Source organism: Ascaphus truei, chromosome 9 (genome assembly GCF_040206685.1).
Source record: "Ascaphus truei isolate aAscTru1 chromosome 9, aAscTru1.hap1, whole genome shotgun sequence".
Lineage (NCBI taxonomy): Eukaryota > Metazoa > Chordata > Amphibia > Anura > Ascaphidae > Ascaphus > Ascaphus truei.
In genome coordinates this window covers 50,806,307-50,831,351 of record NC_134491.1, presented here as the reverse complement: position 1 = coordinate 50,831,351, position 25,045 = coordinate 50,806,307, and the positions used below count along the sequence as shown (strand labels likewise).

At 44.1% G+C, this 25,045-nt stretch overlaps 1 protein-coding gene across 4 annotated transcripts in view; it reads right to left on the bottom strand.

Moving 5' to 3' along the window:
• KIAA0586 (KIAA0586 ortholog) overlaps positions 1-25,045 on the bottom strand; it is an 83,789-nt gene that overhangs the window by 21,920 nt on the left and 36,824 nt on the right. For 3 of the 4 annotated variants that reach the window (XM_075614788.1, XM_075614789.1, XM_075614791.1), the window contains 11 exons: positions 24,324-24,508; positions 21,965-22,083; positions 21,414-21,589; positions 20,297-20,450; positions 19,630-19,849; positions 18,751-18,989; positions 17,183-17,259; positions 16,136-16,270; positions 13,666-13,849; positions 13,246-13,364; positions 11,549-11,636 (listed from right to left, as the gene is read on the bottom strand). In XM_075614788.1, the coding sequence (XP_075470903.1) occupies positions 11,549-11,636; positions 13,246-13,364; positions 13,666-13,849; positions 16,136-16,270; positions 17,183-17,259; positions 18,751-18,989; positions 19,630-19,849; positions 20,297-20,450; positions 21,414-21,589; positions 21,965-22,083; positions 24,324-24,508 (1,696 nt within the window). The remainder of the gene's footprint in view (positions 1-11,548; positions 11,637-13,245; positions 13,365-13,665; positions 13,850-16,135; positions 16,271-17,182; positions 17,260-18,750; positions 18,990-19,629; positions 19,850-20,296; positions 20,451-21,413; positions 21,590-21,964; positions 22,084-24,323; positions 24,509-25,045) is intronic. The other variant, XM_075614790.1, reaches the window with a different exon arrangement.

Genomic DNA, 25,045 nt, shown 5'->3' with positions numbered 1-25,045 from the left:
TTACAGGGGTAAGTGAACACTTAGATTGTAAGCTCTTCGGGACAGGGACTCTTTCCTATTGTTTTGTCTGAAGCGTTTATTCCCATTGTGTTATAAAATTATGTCACATGTATTATAAAGTGCCAAGTACCCGAATGGCACTATAAACGTGTATATATATATATATATATACACACACACACACACACACACACAAACACATATATACATACATACACACACAGTACGTACATTCTCTGCTGCAACAAAAACCTCTAATTTGCTATCAACTAAACAATTAAAGCAAACCAGTGTGAAGTCTCAGAACATGAAATAACTGCAAAACTAACACAAGAAAACATTTTTCCAATTGCAGAATGCAATAAGACACACACACACACACACACACACACACACACACACACACACACACACACACACTTCTAAGTTACAATTTCTTGTGTAACACTTGCACAGCTGTATAAGACTCAGACACACAAGCTATCACAGCAATGCTTTGATAGCATGGGGCCCTTGAGTGTCAGGATATAGAAAAGGCAGCAGTTGTTGGCTGTGAAAACAGTCTGATACAAACCAGATGGGGGACTTACTTGATGGGCAACACAAAGGAAAACAATTGGCTCATTCAACAAAGTCAGACCACTGCCCCAGAGACTTAACAGAAGACAATAAGTCGGCCAGAGCTGAAGCAAACACGAAACAGCAACGCCTGAAATGGATTTCTTCTCACACTCCGATGATATGAAGTTATACTTATTTAGCGTTACTTTTATCATGACTTTGCGTGCGTCGCCTCAGAGAAATACGTGCTATATAATAATGGCAGAATGTTATTTAATAGATTACAGATGCACAGGAGTTCAACGGACATGTGTCTTATTTCCAGCCAGGATTACGTTTATAGGTGCAGCCACTTAAAGTGGACGAGGGGGGCATATTGATACCCAACCCTACCCACAGACTTTGCAGGTCATTTAAAGCCACTTAGCTTGAAGCTATCAAATGTCTTGGCTTGCACTGGTCTGTAAGGAAGCATATGGTCAATAACAACTGTTAGCATAAAAACCTTGTTAAAAAATATATAAATAAAAAAAAATCACCAAAAGTTTGCTTTAAAGCTGCAGACAGAGCCCAATATCCTGTTTAAAAAAAAAAAAAAAAAAATCAATTCTGTACTATGAGAAAATACCTGTAGCAATTAAAAACAAACAAACAAAAAAAACGCTGTATGACATTTTTTTTATGTATTCTAATGTAACAAGAATTTTTGGTTTCTATAGCAACCATTTACAAAGTCACATCCCCTTCCTGTTCTGATGGGCACACCCCTTTTTGAGCCCTGCCCTCTCTCTAGCAGTGCACCAATTGTATCTAGTGTCTGCCTGGTCACATGATCTTCCCCCACAGAACTTTGCATCTTTGGTCCTCTTCTGCTGCACCGACAGCCGTTAAGTGAATCCCCGAGCCGAATCTTCGATCGGCAACTTAGCCAAATACTTATTGTGTGGATTGTATTGATGCACATATTAAACGGGGAAAAAATAAAATAGGAAAAACACGCCAGCTTAGACTTTGGCTTTAAGTTGTTATTAAAGTCCTTTCTAGAGCAGCCGCATGTTCATCTCCAGTATATTGCTTGCTCATATTAACGTGCATGAGGTATAAACTACAGAGAAGAAAAATACATAAAAATGAAGATGTGTGCGCACGCTCGGCCTGGCTAAGAGTTTGTCTCCCATCTTCCTCCGTGTTTCTCAATCACACACTTGGGAGCGAAAATCCCCAACACAGAACAATATCCATATGATGAAAATGCTGTAGGCACAGTGGGACAGAGCATGTAACCCCTTGAGCGCCCTATGGATGATCTACAATTCGTCTATGTTTATTTCCCAGGGCAGATCGCTACCACCACTCCACGGGACTCTCGTCTTCCATTCAAGTCGGACTGGGAGTGGTTCAGCCTAGCCTCCAGGCACTCCAGGGGTTAGTATACCTTCTAAATCTAGCATGGCTAGAAGACGACTGATTGCTTCGGAGATCGAATAGTTAACATATACATGGCCCAACTACTCTGCCCATACCCCCAATGCAATGTCAAAACCCTAGACCAGGTGTGTCAAACCAGGCAGGCATTTAGCATATCCACGCTCTAGGCTGGTTTTACACCCAAGTGGTAATGTAATTATACTGGACATAACGCATACATGGCTAGGAACGATAGGAGACAGGGGAATCCTGGCCTGTGGCCTCGGTAAGAGGGGAAAAAATGCTAGGCAACTACTGAGCCATTTCACTGCCGCGTGGAACCTGCTTAGCAACGCGGGGTGGGTTCCTCTGGCAGGGAAAGGGTTCATTTAACCTTGAAAAAGTACTAGAAAACAAAGCCAGGTGCATTTGCTATGTGACGGCGTAAGGACAAGAATTGAAACATTCCAGGGTTTATGCACCAAGACAGGGGTGGGCTACCAACAGCTTCAGCACAGGTGGCTCAACCAGTGGGTCAGTCTTTGACTGAGCCACCTGTGCTGAAGCCGGGATATCCTGAAAACCTGACCTGTTGGTGGCACTTGGGGACTGGTGTTGCCCACATCTGCGTTAAGAGCCTTTTTCTTTAAATTATAAAGTGTGCGTCAATTTTAGTGCTAAAAAACAGTGCAAACCTTCACGCGTTTGTGCCCGGAGGCTTCACACAGACGACACAGTCCGTTGTCTGAAAGGAATGTTGACACAAGGCGTCGCACTGAATACCCGATTGATACAATTTAAATTAAAACAGAATGGTGTCATTTTTTTTTTTAACATTTAGAACTAGCGTTATTAACCCTGTGTGCGTGCCCCGAGACGTACCTCCGGCATGGTATCAGGCACAGCCGGGCCCTCCCCCGCGACACAGCAGGGATCTACACAGATGACAAATGGAAGGGGGACGGCTTTTCCCATACCGTCATCAGTGACAGAGCGGTCGGGTGGGCCGTGGCACTCATAGGGTTAAATATCAATCATTAGTGTGTTATTATTTAGAATAGCCGTACTGTGAGAATAATACAGCGAGTTAAGAAGATGGATTCTGTACATGAAGTGCTACGTATACTTCCAGAATATATCTTTACGTAGGAATACTGCTACCAAAACGCGTGGTGTAATCCTCACCCAGACCGTAGTCGGGGGATCTTGCATCTCACATTTTTGCTGTTCAATGAATCAGATAATTTACAAAAATGCTGTTTTCACGTTCTCTGGTGGGTTTACTTCCTCTTCCTCCAAGCGATATCTCTACTCTGCACAAATGGCTGACAGGAAGTACAAAGTGCACCTGTCCTGATTTTCAGGGGGGTTTGAGCACAACACATGAACACAGGCATTTCTGGTAAAGCTACTAAAGGGAAGGATCAAAGGCTTTAACAAGTGGGGTTTGCCCAGTTTGAATCTAGTGCTAATTCTTTGTGAAAACTACTTACTCTCCAATTCAGGGGTTGCCAACTCTAGACATCAAGGGCCACCAACAGGTTAGGGTTTAATTAAGGATATCTCTGCTTCAGCACAGGTGGCTCAATCAATGGCTCAGTCTTTGACTGAGCCGTCTGTGCTGAAGCAGGGATATCGTGAAAACCTGACCTGTTGGTGGCCCTTGAGGACTGAGTTGGCCCCTCCTGCTATAATCCTTAGGCACCAAAATGAATTTGCAACTTAAAATAAACTTGCTCTGGTCAGAGGGTAATTCCTGCAAATAAGCAGTCAGTGCTATATAAGAACAAACAGCATAACCTCATAGTGCTGATCTAAAGGAAATAGCAGAATATTCAACACAGAGGACTGTCACTAAACAAGGGAACCGAAACATACATGGAGTTAGTATTGCGTCTTTTAATGTTATTGTTTAGTCTCTGAAATGTAGTTGCGCTGAAGTAATCTAATCAGTTTGTGCATGTGGGATGTGTTACTGGCACACGGCTTTAACGCCAAGTGTAACTCCGGAAATGAGCAACAGCTCACACGAGGACTGCATGATCTCAAGTTATCAGGTCCTGTCACACGCAGCCTTCACATGCAAGCAGTGCTGGCACACTGTGTGCTACTGATAACATCTTCCGCTGAATGAAATGCATTTGAACTCTGATTGCTACAATGCAGGGAAGTAGACTAGCAGTGACCCTTAACACAGGGGGCTCCATTTACATGTTCAAGAGGCAAGGTCCATTTCTTTTTAATGTTCAAGTTCTGGTCAGGAGTGGCCAACTCCAGTCCTCAAGGGCTACCAAATGCTCAGGTTTTCAGAATATCCCTGCTTCAGCACAGGTGGTGCAATCAGTGGCTCAGTCGAAGACTGAGTCACCTTTGCTGAAGCTGGGACTGATTGAGCATTCTCTGCTGAAGCTGGGACTGATTGAGCCACCTGTGCTGAAGCTGGGATATCCAGAAAACCTGATCTGGTGGTGGCCCTTGAGGACTGGAGTTGGCCTCCCCTGATATAGGTTGAATAGATTTACAGCCCACAACCACATGCCCGATAATACCTTCTGCACGTAAGAGAAGATATGGAGCCCAAAGCCAATACCTTTTCTCTCCTCAGAAAGTTGTAGAATTAGGGCTAAAACCCAAAAGGAGCAGACAGGATACGCGTTCATGTCTGATGTGGTACAGCATGAGCAGGGAAATCAGCCGAGTTCCTGACAGCGCTGGTGCACGGAACAGACTAAGCTACTGCAATATACATCCAGAATGTTTACAGGTGATGATCTTATGAATTCATTGCATCCAAACAATATAAAGCATACCACTTGTGATAATAAACGGTGGCACTTGTGGGGGGCTAATGGAAAATGTACAGATGATGATTTGCATGAGCTTTAAAGACTACAACATACTCTTATTCATTTGAAGGTAGGACAACGTCTCTTTAAATCTTCTGTACATCACCGAACATGGTTATGGATGAAGAACAACCAACACGTTTACTAGAACATTGTACTTCAGTGTGTGCTGGAATATACACTGGTGGCAGATTCAGCTCTCTGACGTCACATCCTGACCCAATCTTCTACTTCCAGAACCCCCTGAAAACACTTTTGTTCAAGAGAACGACATACATACGAAAACAAACGAACAAAAAATGCATAGAATTAAAACCCATCTGCTAGCTTCTTATCACTGTGTAGCTTCTTATCACTGTGATATAACCAGGCTAGCATCTTATCACTGTGATATAACCAGGCTAGCATATTATCACTGTGATATAACCAGGCTAGCATCTTATCACTGTGATATAACCAGGCTAGCATCTTATCACTGTGATATAACCAGGCTAGCATCTTATCACTGTGATATAACCAGCCTAGCATCTTATCACTGTGATATAACCAGGCTAGCATATTATCACTGTGATATAACCAGGCTAGCATCTTATCACTGTGATATAACCAGGCTAGCATCTTATCACTGTGATATAACCAGGCTAGCATATTATCACTGTGATATAACCAGGCTAGCATCTTATCACTGTGATATAACCAGGCTAGCATCTTATCACTGTGATATAACCAGGCTAGCATCTTATCACTGTGATATAACCAGCCTAGCATCTTATCACTGTGATATAACCAGGCTAGCATATTATCACTGTGATATAACCAGGCTAGCATCTTATCACTGTGATATAACCAGGCTAGCATCTTATCACTGTGATATAACCAGGCTAGCATATTATCACTGTGATATAACCAGGCTAGCATCTTATCACTGTGATATAACCAGCCTAGCATCTTATCACTGTGATATAACCAGGCTAGCATCTTATCACTGTGATATAACCAGGCTAGCATCTTATCACTGTGATATAACCAGCCTAGCACTTTCAAGCTTATTACACTAGTTTCTAAAAGTTATTGAAAATGTCTCTTCCAAGGCCATATGCATTGAAGACACCTTCTAGTAATATAGAACAAATAAACATTGTATGCAAACTAAATTTTGTCATACTACAACATAAAAAAAAAAAAAAAAAAAAAAGAATACCAAACAAACGAATGTTTCCCTCACTTTACCACGACCATGCATCACAGCCATCCAGTTGAAATGTGTGTTGGCCGTTTTACTGGATACAAATCAACATTTAAATCTCAATCCTCTGATGAGACAAGACCTGTTTCTTAGCCATTATATCCAAAACATATCTCCGTACTTTTAAACAATGATTCTAAACTCAAGTTTGGAAAATGTTACATAAAACATTAGAATTACGAGTGTTGATCTCCGAGCCATAATGCAAACATTCGGTGTAGGCCTGTGGGCAGAAGTTTTTCAGGAACATTGGCAACAATAGTATTTTTTTTTTTTCATCGTCATTAATTCTGAATGTACGCACAATGATCACGTAAACTCGTCACCAAGTCCTTTTGGTGCCATCTGCTTCCATTCAACCTCATCCAGGATCAGAGCCAAAATGATAACACACATTCTGTTTCGTCACTTATCCCCCCAAAAAACCCACACAGGCCTAGTTAGTCAGCAGAAGTACACAAACATATAAAGTTCAACAAAGAATGGATTTTAAAATCGGAGTGACAGGTCATCCATTTTTCAGTGTTGGAAAAGTGGACTCTTAAAGCAGCAGTTAAAGCTGCCAGGTTTTTTTTCCCATTCAATATCTACACACTGACAAGTGATTAGTTAAGCTGCCCATCGATCCGTTCTCCTGTGATATAATCGGCAATAATTCGGCTCCGGGGTTCTTTAAATCACTGTTGGTGCTGCAGAAGAGGACCAAAGATGCAAAGCTCCATGTGGAAGATCATGTGACCAGGCAGTCACTAGATTGGTGCACTGCTAGAGAGAGGGCAAAAGGGGAGTACCAGAGCCTGTCTTAGAAGAGGAAGGGGATGTGACTTTGTAAATGGTTGCTATAGAAACAAAAATGCTTGTTACATTAGAATAGATTAAAAATGTCTTTTAAAAAATGCTACAAGTATTTTCTTATAGTACAGAACTAATTAAAAAAAACAAAAAAAACACACGTAGGATATTGCATGAACTGCAGCTTTAATCTTAAATTTATTCTACATAACCATAAAAAAATAAATAAAAAGAAAGTGAAGGTTACCATATCCCTAACTTTTCAAGGTCAGACGTAGACAATGAGAAATATACACCCAAGGATGGCTCAGGCTGGGGTCTGATCAAAGCAGCCATTAGAATCGAATTCTCGCTCATGTATTAAATATACTGATTCCGTGACAATACCTTCTAAAAAATAGTTTGCGAAAACGCCATCTTTCATTTCCCTTGGCCCAGGACTCAAAACCAACACGTTTATGGCTGCCTTTCCCACGAATGCAGCTCATCGCATACCCATCAAGGCCTTTTTTTCTACAAAAAAAGATGTCGGAAACTCATGAAGCCAAACAAATATTCGTCAACTTGTCTGGAACAGAGACACCAAAGGGTGAGAAGAAAGATGGGTTGTGATGCGCTGACCCACAGACAGAACCTACGCTGTGTGCTACAGACACAGGGCTCTGCCTGATGCCGCCCTGAGAAAATGTGGTCCTCACCAACCACTGCTCTTACTTCCAAAAGGTCTTTATTGGAAAGCCTGCAAAGTGACTCTTCCAAAACAAAGGTCCAGTTCAGTTCATTTCAGTGAAACCCTGTTTGAATTCATAGGGCTGAGACAATAAGCTGCCCTACCCACTAGCCAGCTACAAGAATGGCTTAGTTCATTTCCCCTGCCTCGAGTTAAAATACACACACCCTGTGTACTGCCCCCTGCAGCAAGTTGGGATTTAAAGGTGCATTCACTCTTGGGTCAAAACGAGAGACAGACCGCTTACTGTTGTAATCACTCTTTAGTTGTTCGACTAAACTTTTTCACCCTAATCGTTACATAGTTCTGTATTTTGCATGCGACAAAAACCCGGCTCCAACCTTAATACTTCATGTAAATTCCTTCCTGTTTCCTACAAACATCCACTCAATGTGGTCCTCTGTTGGCAACGAAGAGGGAGCATATGCAACAATGATAGTGTAAAATAAGGTGTTGCATCGCTGAATTCTTTCATTTCACTGCATCTGCCACACAAGAGGGAAACCCGCCGCCCTGAAACATCTCTCCTCGTAGCTGAGAATGAGTGTTACCTGTGGCATCGGGGGATGACTACTTTACTATATGAAACAGAAATAAGAACAGAGCAGGGGTTGTCCGCAACCATGCACAGGCAACCATACTCGGTATGGAGAACACTAGATTCCTTGCAGGCTGTTATGGCTTTATTGGTCCAGCAAAGATGATTATAGATATTTTTCAGGAGCTTTGAGAGCATGGGTGGCTAACTCCAGTCCGCAATGGCCACCTTAATCAGTGACTCAGTCAAAGACTGAGTCACTGATGGAGCCACCTGTGCTGAAGCTGGGATATCCTGAAAACCTGACCTGTTGGTGGCCCTTGAGGACTGGAGTTAGCCACCGCTATGGTTCGACCGTATAGGTCCCTTCTACACAAAGCAACAGACAATTAATGTGTGTGCGCAAATGTGCTTCTTTTAAAAAAAAAAAAAACAATCATATATAATTTATTTTTACAAAACGAACGTCAGCTGAACACAAGAAACCAAATTGGCTTTTTAATTGGACTATTATTTTAAAATACAAAACCGGCAATTTGTTACACGCCTAGCCAATAATGAGAGGGGTTTATAGCATACAGGGCATGGCTGTGCATTAATAGAACCAAAAAGATCACATTTTTCTGCAGCTGCCTGGCTCCGCAAGCTGCAATCAGGAAATCAGGCCCCGTAATGTCCTATCCACATCATAAATCAAAGAACCAAAAAAAAAAATGTTAAAAGACAGTTTCTTTATAAAGACCTCAAATACATGAAAATATTCCACGAGCCAACAAAAATGACTTCCAAGCGGCATTACGGAAACCGGTCTCTGTGGGTTTGCTGCAGCATAAATAATAAGACATTAAATCAACGAAAACATCTGTACACGCTGCGGAAAGATTAAACTCGGCCATCAAGCCCAAAATAGATATAAATTCTACCATAGTCTCCAGTTTGTCTACAGAAAGAAAAAAATACTTTTTGATTAATGATAAAATTGGTACTCGAGCATTAGGTGCACGTTTTTTAAATTAAGAAGAACATACCCTCTTCTGTTGCACACCAGCCGAAAAGCCTGGAAATAGTCTGAAGCCTATAAAATAGGAGGAGGGTATAGCAACACACACACACACACACACACACACACACACACACACACACACACACACACACACACACACACACACACACACACACACACACACACACACACACACACACACACACACACACACACACACACACACACACACACACACACACACACCTTTTCAGAGCTTATATGTGGCCTGAGCATTATCTACAATTACTTATACAGCGTTTTTAAAGAGATATTTTAATAGAGTGTGAACAGAACAAAACAAGGCACTCCATCAGATAAGCTCCCTCTTAGTGGGTGGGTAGCATCCTGAGCTGTAACCAAATGCCTAAAGCAGGGGAGGATAACTCCAGTCCTCAAGGGCCACCAACAGGTCTGGTTTGCAGGATATCCCTGCTTTAGCACAGGTGGCTCAATCAGTGGCTCAGTCTATTGAGCCACCTGTGCTGAAGCAGGGATATCTCAAAAAACAGACCTGTTGGTGGCCCTTGAGAACTGGAGTTGGCCACCCTTAGACCTAAAGACTCTTTGCATTACACTTCGGTGGCTACGAGACACGTGTGGCCGCCTATTTCCAGAATTGGTGGTTAAGAAGATACCTCCAAAATTTGGACAGACATCTTTTTTCCCCTTCTCTTCCAAAAGGGCTTCTACGCTGGTAATTTGTTGAAGTAATAAAAAAAAAAAAAAAGACAGTTTCCAGCATGTAAAACGTGTAAGCGATGTTCCGGATAGTGCTCAGTTTACGGCCCCATTTTCACGCTGTTGGCGTGTCACGGAGGATAATATTTCGCCAGTGTCCTGCCAGCAAACCCCCAGCACGTGTTTCTTCTCGTTGCCTTTCAATGACAGGCGCTGGGTTTCTCAGCCATTAGGGACATGAGAATGTGCTCTGCACAAAGCCATTTCTTCCAGCAGCGTTTGTCGGGGAACGGCACTTTCTTCTGGAGTTATTGTTCTTAATACTCTCAAAATAGGGTTTGAATATTTTCACTAAAGCGGCGTCCATGCTGCCAAAGATGGTGCGGAGGCGTGCACGCGGCGCGATTACAGTGCCTTAAGGCAATGATCGCGCCCATAGACCGCGCGACAGCAGGAGGCGAGGAATCGGTTCAATCTGACTCCTCGGCGTGACAGCCAGGTCACGTGGGCGAACCAGCTCCGTGACATCACAGGCACGCCCCTAGACACGCCCCCCACATTGCGTCTACCTTGTCCAGAAGACGCTCCGGCTAAATGCGGGTGACGTCATGCATGCACACACCTCTGCAAGGTCTTAGGCAGCATGGACGCAGTCTAAGTTTCTTCAAACCACAGACCACCCTCCCTCCCCCCAACAGAGATACTCTTTATGACAACATCCATTAATTATAAAGAGTAGACTTCATGTAAAACTCAGTGTTGACACCTGGTGGTGACGCATGCTATTTTTGGTGTAATTATGACTGTAAATTCCTACCATGGAGAGCAAATAAAGATACCCCTGGTGAGCAGTGTCGCATGTCTCAGAAAGCTGCAACCCTGCCCTTCCCCATTATCTTTTGGTATACAGTGCTTCCACTGCAGCCAGGGATTCTGGGTAATGACATGCAAATGAGCAAAGTGTCACCTTTTGCTTTATGTCCATTTAACATGGATCCATATTATGCCTGCCGCATTACACAGCTTTTCAACCAAGCCTGGGTTAAAGAAGTGCAAGCCAACAAACCTACTCAGACAGCAGTTTCGACCTCTTGGGTCTCATCAGTATGAGGTTGGTTATACTGGCTAGGCAAGGTGAAGCTGGAGTACATTTCAACCACACATTATCTAAGTCACGGGTGCGCAAACTGGAGGGGTGCGCAAACTGGAGGGGTGCACAAACTGGGGGTGTGTGCAAACTGGGGGGGTGCGGTGGTTACAGAGGCCCTGCGCTCTTCCGCAAAGCATTTCAATGAAATGCCGGGGGACCGCGCCAGGCCTCTGTAAGTACCCTTACCTAGTCTCGTCAGTTTCGGCCTACGCATCACCATGGCAACGCAGCGTCAAATGATGCAACGTCACATGATATCGCTGTGTCATTTGGCACAGGAGATAAGCTGGGGTGGGGGATGTGCATGCGCTGGGGAGGGGGGGTGAGGGGGAAGTGGAGGCAGGGGGGCGCAGGGGAAAAAGTTTGCGCACCCCAGACCTAAGTTATGGTAGGTAAAGAATGTGAGAAAAACCCTCCATCTTACAGTGTACAGCAAGGAGAAGTCTGACGCCTTCCAGAAAAAAAGCCCTTTCACACCAGCCCCAGAATACTTATGTGCATATAAACACTTTCTTTGTCAAACTACTAGCTGCTCAAACAAATTCCAATATTTACCTTGATCAGCATCATCTTCAGACCCAGCTGTAACTTTTATGAAGTGGGCAGGTGCTGGCTGACGCTCCTCGTTAGGCATTTCAGGGCCCTGTGAGAATTAATACACATGAGAAAAGCAAGAAGCAAAACACCACAAGAACACCAACGGTGTCAACATAATCAGAACATAATCAGAACGATTCTTAACCCCTTTTTGCTGCCAGGGCAGCTTTGCAATGCAAAAAGGGTGCAGCGAGGGGATTAATACAGCCAGAAACATCGCCCTATGCATTGTGCAGACTCCTATCCATCTTATTTCCATTGTGAAAGAAGCCTACAGAGCTGAACTCTACTGAAAGCTCGTTTATTTTTATGGATGTACAGTATGAGAAGTGGGGACTAGCATTAAAGATCTGTATTAGCGTCTTAAGGGACTCATTAATAAATATTGGGAAAACTGCCGAGTGGAATCTTGGAGAGGAAAACTTTACAAATTAGAGGAATATTATAGTGAAAAAAAGGGAAGTGCCCAGTGCCCAGTACAAAACCAATTGGCAAAATCCAGACGCCTCCATTTTCGGAAATTATCTAGGAGCAGGGATGGGCAAACTCCAGCTCTCAAGGGCCACCAACAGGTCCGATTTGCAGGATATCCCTGCTTCAGCACAGGTGGCTCAATCAGTGGCTCAGTCTTTGACTGAGCCACCTGTGCTGAAGCAGGGATATCCTGCAAACTGGACCGGTTGGTGGCCCTTGAGAACTGGAGTTTGCCCACCCCTGTTCTACAGTTCTTCCTTGGCAAATTGTACAGTCACAGAGGAACAGAGAATTATTTATTGGGACCCCTTTCGGGCTGAACTGTCGATTACCCTTTTCATATTTCATTGAAAAGCTATTAGACTGCGAACAAGAATGACTGCCACTTGCAGTTGGTGGTTTACCTTGGACGGTAAGACAGGAGGGTAACCAAGTCCCTGTGATCACTTAGGAGCCAATTTCCACTCGGCTTCTGAATGAACCATCTGGTTGTCTCATGCATAGGAGGCTTATGTTCTGACAGCCGTCCTAATCCATGTGACTAATTTCACTTAGCGATTCAGATCCTGTAATATTTTATATGAACATTTCATGCGGCGTATAAACCCGTGATACAGACTTTGCTGCAATAGCCCCGACCTATTAACCCGCCCACTGATGGGAGGGTCTGAAACTGACCGAAGAATCTACAGAATATAAAAAGGAATGAAATAGGAAAACTCATTTTATGCACACTTGTACGTTTTGGCTCATGAGAAGTGTTATTCAAATATATGCAGTATCTAACGCCATAAAAAAAAAGTGTTCGATGCCAAAATCTAAGCTACATGAGAAGCGTTTTGAGACTCTCTCTAACTGCAGACAGCAGATAACCATATCAAATAAACAAAGTATTAAATCATAGCATAAGGAATGCACCAACCTCACATAGAACAAAACACTAACTTTAATGAGCAGAACCAAATGTTATCATAGAAAAATGCATTTGTTTCTCAGATTATCCCAGATAAAAAAATGTTACTTGGAAGGAGATTTTATTTTCGGCTGAACTGATACAGATGTGGGAAATGGCCGTGAAACAACCTGGTTTATTCCGAACGTGGAAACGAGCACACATGTAAAACATGCGTGTCAAAGTCTACACGCTAAAGCACTTAAGCAGCAGCAGTACCCTTCCTTACCTGTGAGGTGCTCTTAGCCACGACAGGTCTTTGCGGATAATGCGCTGCCCACGGGTGGGATTCCAGTTCTCCAATGCTCATCAGGCCTTGACTAATATAACCGCTCCCAAGGCCTGCTCCTGCAGGTGGGAGAGATACATTGCCTTTGTAGAATGCTGTGACGTGGCTTCCCTGCACTGGAGAACATCTCAGCCCCATTCACTGAAATGGAGTTGAACTCTTCTCCAGCGGTGGGAAACAACGATACAGTTATCACTTTGTTAAGTGGCCTTCAACCTTTTGGCAGCAATGGGCCAAAAAATGCATCAACCAAGGTTAACAGACATACAGATTTATATAACATATCATGGAAAGACAGGATAACAAATGTAACACAAGGTGTTTGTAGATGGGAATCCACTTATAAATGAGGCCAATTACCTGGTGTCCCATTGCAATGCCCAGGGGATGAGCGAAATCTGCTTTGATGTCCAGCAGCTTGACCTGCATTAGCAGGTCTACCCATAGAGGCCGAGTGTCCCAAAAGGACTTGCTCTGCTGCTCTGGTAAGACGGGGCCTTTGACCTTCACTGATCTCCCCCATGCTGTTTTCTTCTTTGGAGCTCTAGAGGATACAAGGTCATAAAGAGCAAAGCAAACAGACGCCCGGTCAGAATGAAAACAAAACCGTACAGAATATCGCCGTCAAAGTCCCCCAGCTCAGACAGTGACTTCACATATGTATATATGCAGCGCCATAACATAGACTTGGCTTTGTTACGCACAGGTGAAAGAGGAATAAAAGTATCACTTTGCCTTTCTTCTGGGGCTGCCTTCATGCTCATTAAATTGTCCCTTGTGTTCATCGGTTTGCCTTTACTTTAGAAGTAAAGAATTCAAAATAAGAGAAATATATACACACACACACACACACACACACACACACACACACACATATACACACACATATATACACACACACACACACACACACACACATATATACATACACACAAAGTGATATGCCAAAAAATGGCATTCGTGGTGCATGGTAAAGGGAAAGCGGTAAAAGTCAGAAGTAAATCACCGGAGTGATCCAACACTATACCGATACAGCAATTGAAAAAAGGGTTCTATAATGCAGACACAAAGCCAGACATTTCCCCAGGGTAACATTACCACTAAGAACCACACCATTTATATAAAAAAACATCTCCAAAATAAAAGCAGGGGGAGGAGTCAGTGTTGCTAAGCAACACCAGTGAGTGACAAAGTGAAAGGTAGTGAGGGGTGTAGGGGGGATGGACAGGGGCTTCGCAGCAGGACTGGTTCATGTCAAAACAGTGAGCTCAAGTGTATAATAAAAACCGAGACAAGCTAGAAGAGACAGGGTAACTGGTTAACCACATCATCAAAAGGCTGAACCTAGCTACCGGAGTCTCGGAGCTCACAGAATGAGGCAACATAGAAAACCCATACAAATGAGGCCAGTTATTACATTGTGAAATTAAATTGGTAAATCCCCCACGTCAATAATGCAGACCCAGCAGTAGCAACATTGTAGTAGTTATATATACACATACACATATACATAATATATATATATATATATATATATATATACAGTGGTCGACAAATCACCCAAAAATCTACTCGCCGACCAAAAAAATCTACTCGCCACCTAGTACCACACGTGTGCTGCTTGGGCCAATAGGAGATCGCCACGATGTTAAATCCACTCGCCCGGGGCGTGCAAATGTATAGGTTTGTCGAACACTGTATATATATATTTTGCACCCAGGCAGGACCCCATTTTTAGTGTGCATGCATGTGCGCGAGTGTATATGTACAGTATATGTATATGTACACACATACACCTTATTCGGATCTTCTATAAAAAAAACAAAAAAGTTATATGGCCGAAAAACCCTTCACAGCATTTGGAGATCGTCTCCAAGCAGCACACCCATAACTCCCAGCCAGGTGAGAAGCAGCACACCCATAACTCCCAGCCAGGTGAGAAGCAGGACACCCAAAACTCCCAGCCAGGTGAGAAGCAGGACACCCATAACTCCCAGCCAGGTGAGAAGCAGCACACCCATAACTCCCAGCCAGGTGAGAAGCAGCACACCCATAACTCCCAGCCAGGTGAGAAGCAGCCCACCCATAACTCCCAGCCAGGTGAGAAGCAGCACACCCATAACTCCCAGCCAGGTGAGAAGCAGCACACCCATAACTCCCAGCCAGGTGAGAAGCAGCACACCCATAACTCCCAGCCAGGTGAGAAGCAGGACACCCATAACTCCCAGCCAGGTGAGAAGCAGCACACCCATAACTCCCAGCCAGGTGAGAAGCAGCACACCCATAAGTCCCAGCCAGGTGAGAAGCAGAACCATGTTCTAGTTCTACATCAGGGGCGGCCAACTCCAGTCCTCAAGGGCCACCGACAGGTCAGGCTTTAAGGATATCCCTGCTTCGACTGAGCCACCTGTGCTGAAGCAGGGATATCCATAAAATCTGGCTTATTGGTGGCCCTTGAAGACCGAGTTTGACAGCCTTGCCCCAAAGGTTAAAAAAAATAACAATGTTAAAATACTTCTACTTTTGTGATTTTTAGAAAGGTGTCAATGACCTACATTGAACTCATTAAACCTGCCAGGGCTCACTGTGGGACGGTCCCCTTAAGATGAAAATGGGCACCCTCCTTCAAATGTAGCTATAACCCGGAGTACCGGGAGGAATTTTTGCATTCTTTGGAATGGGTGGTTCCTGTGCTGGTTTCATTTAGATGTTCTTTAGCATGCAGCGATATTAAATATAACTCGCATTTGGAGATGACCGGTGCACACTGCAAACAGATGGAATTACATCGTTAGACAGGCACGTGCCCGCAAGGGCAGAAACAACACACCTCAAGGTGGTGGAAACCTCCGTGTGATGCCACAGGGTCGAGATTTAATTTGGCTAAGAGTGACAGAATGGGATCGCGATGTGCTCCCCTGCGGGGTCCGTGGATGACTTGCCCTTCACTGGGGGGGTCGTAATCCTGGAGGAAAAGAAAGTGTTTTACGGTCATTTGCAGTCAGAATATATGACGAAGCACTGGGGGATTTTTTTTGTCTGTTTCATATCTACTTCCTGCCAAATAAATATCCGTACAACTTGGTGAAGGGATGTTGGCTAGAGGTACCATCCATTAGCAAGTGTGTAAAACCCTTTCAGCGCTGCGAGGTAAAGCTTCCTATGCGCTGTAATGCGACTCTACGCTCTATTGTTTGAATGACGAACACCATAGACAACTTTATAAAGCGGATCAGTTTTCTGTGAGTGGATGTAATGGCTGTTATTGGATATCCATTAAAAAATTGATAGAAATGGAGAAATTAAACCCACATTGATTCCACTGCCATGTTTACGCAGCCACTACTGCTTGTGTTAGAGCAGAGGTGAGCAACTCCAGTCCTTATGGTCCACCAATAGGTCAGGTTTTCAGGATATCCCTGCTTCAGCACAGGTGGCTCAGCCAGAGACTGAGCTACTGATTGAGTCACTTGTGCTGAAGCACGGACTGATTCAGCCACCTGTGCTGAAGCACGGACTGATTGAGCCACCTGTGCTGAAGCACGGATGGATTGAGCCACCTGTGCTGAAGCTGGGATACCCTGAAAACCTGACCTATTGGTGGCCCTTGAGGACTGGCGTTGGCTAACCCTGCTTTAGAGAATACATCTTTAAGATGATCACAGGACTCTGATATTATGGTTATACATCCGGTATATACATATAACTGCTTTGTAATGAAGTGGACGCACTGGGATTGATTATTGGATATCCTGGTGATAATTGCGCATTTATTGTACATCCCTACACCCAAGGTTCTGCCAATTCTTGCTATTTTTGGCGCTGCGCAGCTTCTACACGTATTGTAAATGCCGATGTAGCATTTGCATTTTCTTACCATTTCATGGGCATCCCTGAGTGTGCTGGACAAGCTTTCTGTGAGGTTAGGGTACGCCAATCCGCCCTCTGCAAAGGCTGAAACATACACATCAAGCAGTTTAACACCAGAAATACAGCTGGAACTATACCATGCACAGTGGAATATGCTCACGGTATAATACACTCTGCAGATTGAAAGCCCCTTTTCTGAAAGGGAAAATTCCCTTTGCCTCTCAAAAGTGTGTACAATGGTAGTCCTGGAATGTTTTGCCAGAAGTATTAGGCCCGTAATATAGTGGGCGCGTGCCCAGCCGTCCTATACTAGGGCCGCACGCGCGCACGGTAGGTAGCATGGAGCTAATAATTTTATTCACACGTGTTTATTTGTAAAATATTATATAATACACACACACACACACACACACACACACACACACACACACACACACACACACACACACACACACCTACACACCTTCCCCAGTGACACACACACACACACACACACCACTTCAAAGTGACACACAGTTACCCAGTGACACACACACACACACAGACAAACACACACACACGGAGTACCTTCCAAGCCTGTCTCTCACAGCAGCATGGACCGTACACACAAAAAGTGTGCATCTTGTGCACGCGCGTTCGCACAGGTGCGTGCACCCACTATATTACGGGCCTCAGGGTAATGATAGAACAGCCCTTCTTCTTTGCAACAGACTGAGTGCACTAATGCATTTCCTCCTGCTGTGTTCTGCAAACATTCACTTCTTCCTACTTGTATTTCTTGGGCTTTTAAAAGGTGCACTGACACTGTGGTGCCTGTATTTTACATGGTCTTTAAGATTGTGCTGTAAAATGTTGCACACATGGTTAGAACTATACAAAAATAAGTGTACACAGACAGACAGACGTTATGGTGGGTAAAAAAAGCGACAAAACACCTCCACAGCACAGCGACAAAAAATACCACGTGTGGGCACATTTTCATGTCTCAGACAGGTCTGCAACCCTGACCTTCCCCATTATCTCTTAGCATATCTATCTATAGTTTCAATGCAATTTCTACAGTTTTATGGCATACATATTTCATTTAAAGCAGCAAACCCACCATTGTTTTTTTCATTTTATTTACAGAATTCAAACCGGTTGGTTCTTTGGCGCGTAACCCATGCTGCTTGTAGCTCTGAGGATCCAGCTCCCAAGATACTAACCAGTTTAGTTGCCGTAGGTTCCTTCCTGGATTTGCAAAAACGGCACCCATGGTCTCTCAATAGGAAACTGCAACTTTATCCTGGGTCGCCATGTTTGAAAATCCAGGAAGGAACGCCAGCGGCCTGTACGTATCTCAGGAACCAACGAGGTTCCCGGAGCTGAAAACAGTGCGGATTAACCCCAAATCAGACTCTGTTATAAAAAAAGAACGAGTAGGGCAGATTTTTATTTTAATCTTCAATTAAAGCAATAAAGCTAATAATGTATCAATACAAGCAACGAGATTTTATTTCCAATATAATATTAAGGTATTAACTTATTTGACCCCTCTGCTGCATTAACTGGAACGTTTTGAGAAGGAGAACGTACCTCTTGCAGCAATCATCTGCCCATAACTGTACAAGACCTCCCCTTCGGAGATGGGTCTGTCTGTAGTGTCTGTCTCTGTGTTGGAGATGGTCTCCTCTGTTGAAGCGGCTGAGCTTGGTGAAGGAACAGGTGATGGAGTCTTTGCTTGAGCGGGAAGAGATTCGGAGGACTTGTCTGGTTCGGGGGAAGTCACGGAGATCAAGCTCTCTGGTTCTTCATCTTTGGCCACTGTCATCACACTGGCATGTGGGACAAATGTTAAGGAACCAAAACAGATTACAAACAGTTACTAACCAACATAAATTACTAACTAACCTCTCAAAGTCTGCCGACTACTAATGTTTTTGGCCACCATGGATAAATCACTAGGGTATGCACAGAAAGGAGCACTCACGCTAAAAGCTCGTCTACCGTCTCATATGCTCGCAAAACCTGGAGGGTCTCCAGATCATATGGTGCAAAGCTGAAGAGGGACGCACCCTCACGCAATTGGTGCAAAATCAAGTTTATGCAAAGATCGACGTTTCGGTCTTAAAGTCTGGACCTTTCTCATGAAAGGACCCGAACGTCGATCGTTAAATCACTAGTTTAGACATTCTTGTTTGTTCTTGCAGAGCTGCTCTATAATTGTATAGATCTTTTGAGGCGGCAGGCAAAGAAAAGGGATAAATCAGAGAACCAAGAACAAACGTTGAGCATGCAACTGATGTCCATTATCTAAGGACCTCATGTGGCAAGTAACCTGGGCTGATACGGTAACATGTTATATTTCTATTCAGGAGACAAGGCATATGAAGCACGATTTACTCATTAATTTTACATTAAAAGCCTTATTCTTATATGAAATGGTAAAACTGTAACCCTCATGCCCTTACTTACACAGCATCTTTATATGCAGCTACTTCCTTTAAAGAATGAGGGTTTTCCTCTTCCAAAGGCAGCTCCATGTCACCCCATGGACTGGGAGGACCAGGAGTCTGGGTGTCTCTCTGGTCTCTGGATACTTCTGATTGGAGAGGTGTTGGCGTTGCCACTCTGGGAGGTGACGCAATGGGAGTGATGACAGGTGTAACAACTAAACTTGGTGGAGGTGTGATTCCTAAAAATTAAAACCAAGAGCATATCTGAAACGTTCAACGTCTACAAGTGCAACAATGTAAAACCATTGAATTTGCGATCTTGTGATGTACACAAACCTGGTCAGCCCGGTAATAATACTCTGATGCAACGTGTCCTCTACATAATTACTATAATAATTTAGATACATGTGTTTGCAGCCGATTTGTAATATCTAGCTTAGTTAAGATGTAATTCATATCATGGATAACTGGAGACATTTCTAGCTGGTCACACCTGAAAAGGATATTCAAAGGATTGTGAAAAGGCTACGAGGAACTTCCAAGTTACTTTAATACAATGTATCACTACTTTCCAGAAAACATCTATGTTTCTCCAGGAACAATGTGGTTCTACAGCTTCTATACAACAGAAAACTCCTGCTGGGTATGATGACAACCCAACTATATGCACGTGCAAGTCCACTCACCTCCATCTTTTGAATGGTCTTGTTCAGCTTCTGCTATTGAGGTGTGTGGAGACGTGTCCGGTGTTCTCACCAGGGGAGGTTCCGGCACAGAAGTAAGAGGTGATGCAGGAGGTGTGCACTGAGGAGTAGGCACTGGGCTGATCTCAGCAGGGACCTGCAATAGGGAAGCATTTAACTCTTTGTAGCTGGTAGCAAGTCAAAGCTCTGCCAACTACAAATGGGTTGATTAGACTTTGGTCCTTTGTGTCGAAACAGTGGTTTTCCACTTCATAGAACTACCGCGCGGAAAACCCCAGGGTCTTCAATTAGGCTTTCAGTACGGTAGCGGCAGATCGGCGCCTTTGCATTTCACAGAATAAGGCTCTTTGCTAGCAGTAAATAACGTATGTAATACTCTGCTATTACAAACGCAAACTGCATCTAAAGATTGTTGTGAATCCACGGGTGGAAGATGGTCTTTATTTATTATTTCTTGCCCAAAAAGTGTTTTAAAGTGGCAATCCAAGCGCTTTGGTTTTTTTTTACATTTATTATTTTTACCCAGGATTGAAGCACGGGGTCTCCGGAGCTGAACCCATTAATTTCAGCTCCAGGGAACCCCTTCTTCCAGAGATCCTGACCTCTTGTAGGGAATGCCGGTAGCCACTCGGCAAGCGGGGTTGACGTAATGGCGGAGTTTCAAAGCTCCCGTCCCCAGTGGGCCAATAGGATTCCGTGACGTCATCAGGTTCGGCTTCCTATTGGTCCGCGTGATGCGGGAACGTTAGATTTTATAGTTTATCTAGCTCAGCCAGAGCGGCTACCGGCACCTACTACGGAGGCTCGTATATCTGAATGGGGTTCAGCTCCGGAGACCCCCTGCTTCAATACTGGGTAAAAGGAACACAAATGAATGTATAAAAAAATGCTTGGATTGCTGCTTTAAAAGAAACCGTTGGCTTTAATGATTCAATATTATTCCTTCTCCTGTGCTCCATTATATATATATATACACTAAAATTTGAAGCAATACTGAATATAACAGCACATTTATGATGACTATAATCCCCAGTGTATGGATCAGTGGTTGCGCAAACAAGACCAAAGAACGTATCCGTTGTTGATGCCCGATAATTACTTGGAAAGCAGGTTTGCGTGCAGGAGGCGGCGACGCGTTCCGAGTCTCTCTCTCCCCCAACATTATCGATATGGTCTCTGCAAGAGCCTCGTCTACAAACTTGCGAATCAAGTTGGAATCCACTGGTACCCCAGCATCGACAAACAACTGCAAGCCTTCGCCGCCGGCTGTTTCAACTGAAAAGGAAGGCAACCATGATGAATGTGTTATCACGAGTGGTGATTGGATGTCAGCAATCTCTCTGATAGTGCCAGGCAGGGTAGGAGGTGAAAAGGTTCTGGTTTTGCCTCCGCATTACAGATGGGAGAAGCCCTGAGAGCGATGTAGTGGGGAAATGGGTGAGCATCTTTACATTTTGTTGCAGTAGCCCTATGACTAGTACACAACTCGCGAAACCTTGAACTTTTTGGAACAGGTAATTGAACATGTGTAGTAACTATTGGCCTGGCCTTAGCTTCCCTGGTTTGCTGACATTACCTGTAAAAAAAAAAAGACCCAACATGTTAAAAAATAATAAATGTAATCATGGAGCAATCATAAGTTACAGTTACCAATGTCTGAAGCCACAGTTACACTTTCGTCACTGCTAGATAAACTGACATCAGGAACGGTCTGCTGCCGGAGTGGGTACATTTCACTGATGATTCGAGCCATTATCTCTTGCTCCACCCTGAAAAAGATAAGAACACCTTCCCATATCATCTTTGTGGCTCCACAAGCAAAAAATGATTGCCATCAGGGGGCATTCAGAAAATGTGGTTATACGTTTCCTTCTTAGGTCCCACAGCCAGAGAAACGGCCATAGTAACAGGACTCTTATTAACAGGGATAAGAGAAGGCTCCTTGCTTTACAACGCTGCATTGACAGGATAGGTATGAGAGATTGTCACAAGAAGGGAAAGTCTCTGTATGTTGCACTCAAATGTAACGTAGGATTAGTGAGAAGAATGTAAAAAATAACTTTTAATACAGAAGGTTAAAATATAGTCAAATTAGAGAATGAATATATACGCCGAAGCAAACAAGATAGAAACTGTGTACATAAACCCAGGGCTAAAGTGAAAAAGTATTTGTGGTATGGTGTTCAATAATGTATCGACACCAAGGATAAACAGTCTAGATCAGGCCTGCACAACTCGTTAAGTGAGAAGGGCCGAACTGCTCCAAGGAAAACAGATTTGGGCCGCATGGGTAAAATCATCATCATCATCTCTCCTCCAGCACCCCTCATCATCTTCATATATCTCTCCCAGCACCCCTCATCTTCATATATCTCCCCCAGCACCCCTCATCATCATCTTCATATATCTCCCCCAGCACCCCTCATCATCAACCTTTGCGAGACTCCCCATCTATCTCTCATACCCCCATCTCTCCCCCTCATACCCCCATCTCTCCCCCTAACCCACACACACAATACTCCCCCTCCACAAACACACAACAGCCCCCAGCACACCCCGCACCTCACATCAACCCCCCCGCACCTCACATCAACCCCCCCTGCACCTCACATCAACCCCCCCTGCACCTCACATCAACCCCCCCTGCACCTCACATCAACCCCCCTGCACCACACATCAACCCACCCTGCACCACACATCAACCCACCCTGCACCACACATCAACCCCCCCTGCACCTCACATCAACCCCCCCTGCACCTCACATCAACCACCCTGCAGCACACATCAACCCCCCCTGCACCTCACATCAACCCCCCCTGTACCTCAAATAACCCCCCCCCCCTGTACCTCACGGCGGTAGAGCAGGCAGGAGTGCAGGAACGCTCTCGCTCTAGAAAGCAGCAGGCACGGAAGTGCCTGCTAGAGTGCGCTCCTACCCTGCAGTCCAAGAGCGGACTCTGGGAGGGGGGGGGGAGGCAGAGCGGGAGAGCGGACTCCGTAGGTGGAGGGGAGAGCGGACTCAGGAGGAGGGGAAAGCCGCTGCGGGCCGCGTGTTGTGCAGGCATGGTCTAGATAATAATGACTGGGGATAGTAACCACTGGTATGGTGGACAATGGCCACATGTAGAAGAATATAAACTGTATAAATTAGGTAGGGTCTGTGACCCCAGCCCTAGGAGGTATAGAAAATTCCCCCTAAAATCAAGAGGAAGGATTATTTAGTACACCACTAATTAGCAGTGTTAGGAATAGGTAAAATGCCAATATATATAATCTGCCATGGGAAATACAGGCAGTGAATTATCCTGCACAGACTATAACCGTCCATCAGCTGTTAATAGGGGTTCGATCGTACACGTCTGGCCATTAGAGAGACTAAAAATGTATTAGATGTAATATCTCCGGCATATTGGGACAGAACCGAACACCTAAAGCAAGCAGCTGGGGTAATGGACTGTAGTCAAGCAATATGTATAGGCCGTAATGGTCCAAATAAAGTTCACAGAGAACAGAGTTCAAAACCCTATGTATCTCTTCCATGTGCTGCAGTATATTGTATTGTTACTTATATAAAAGCTGTGGCAGGAGGCCAGCGCAGCATGCAGTCCGTCAGTATAAGAGACCCTGGATATGAGAGAGAGACAGAGAGACATATAGATATATATGCTATACCCAATCTAATCCCTGTTCAGCTCAAACGAGACCCTAAATAGCTGTTCAGAGAGCTGCGATATGTAATAGTATCAATATTGTAACTAGTAACTGTTAACAAAAGTATCGAGCAAGCCAGTAATCCCACTGTCTATCAGCCAGACGGAGTTGTTGCTACGATGCATTAAGCCCTTGGTTTAGACATGCTAACGCAGTGACGTCAGAACGTCAACCAGACGCACGTTTCGCGTCATAACATGCTTAAGCTTATTAACAGGGAAAGAGAAAACTGAGATAGATCACCAGCAGACTCTTCAGTTAATCTAAAAGTATAGGATAAGTGCAGAGAAAACATACCAGTTAATCAGTCTGTTCTCCAGAGTCTCTCTCCTATTAATGATCCCATCTAGAATATCAGTGGCGGTTTGAGGAGCAGGAGCAGGGGGTGGGAATGGAATACCATTATATTGAGTTGGAACAGACTCCGTCCAACCATTCAGCTCCAGTAACGGCTCTGGGATTTCATCGGCATCTTCTTGATCCTAGTAACAATGAAAGACATTAGACCGGATACAATGTCCATTGAAACTGAAGAAGGTTTTGATTATTCCGAGCAACCAAATTCATTTTAAACAGAACTCCTGCTAATGCTTTGCTACAATCTTTTGCTCCGGGAATGACTGGATAAAGGGGAAGAACGTTACTGGATAACTTGTTTGTAGATGGATATACTGTATTGAGGACTATTCAGCTCTGAATGTGGAATGTGATAAAAGAAAAAACGTAATAAAAAGGCATCTTAACTCCCAAACACTGTGTATACTAATGGTGTTAACGACATTTAAAAAGTAGGTCTATTGTCAGAATGCAATGCTTATTTGCTTAACACTTCCACTGCCAGACGTGTCAGCAATGCATTGCGCTGTGGTGAATTATTGAGCTTTCTAGGGTTGATCGCGCTTCCAACACATCTAATATACGCCACTAAAACAGAATGCGACAACGGTCAAGATTAGTGCCCGGATGTTTCATCACCAGACAGTTTCTTCCTTACAAGCGGGTACATGGCATTTGTTGCT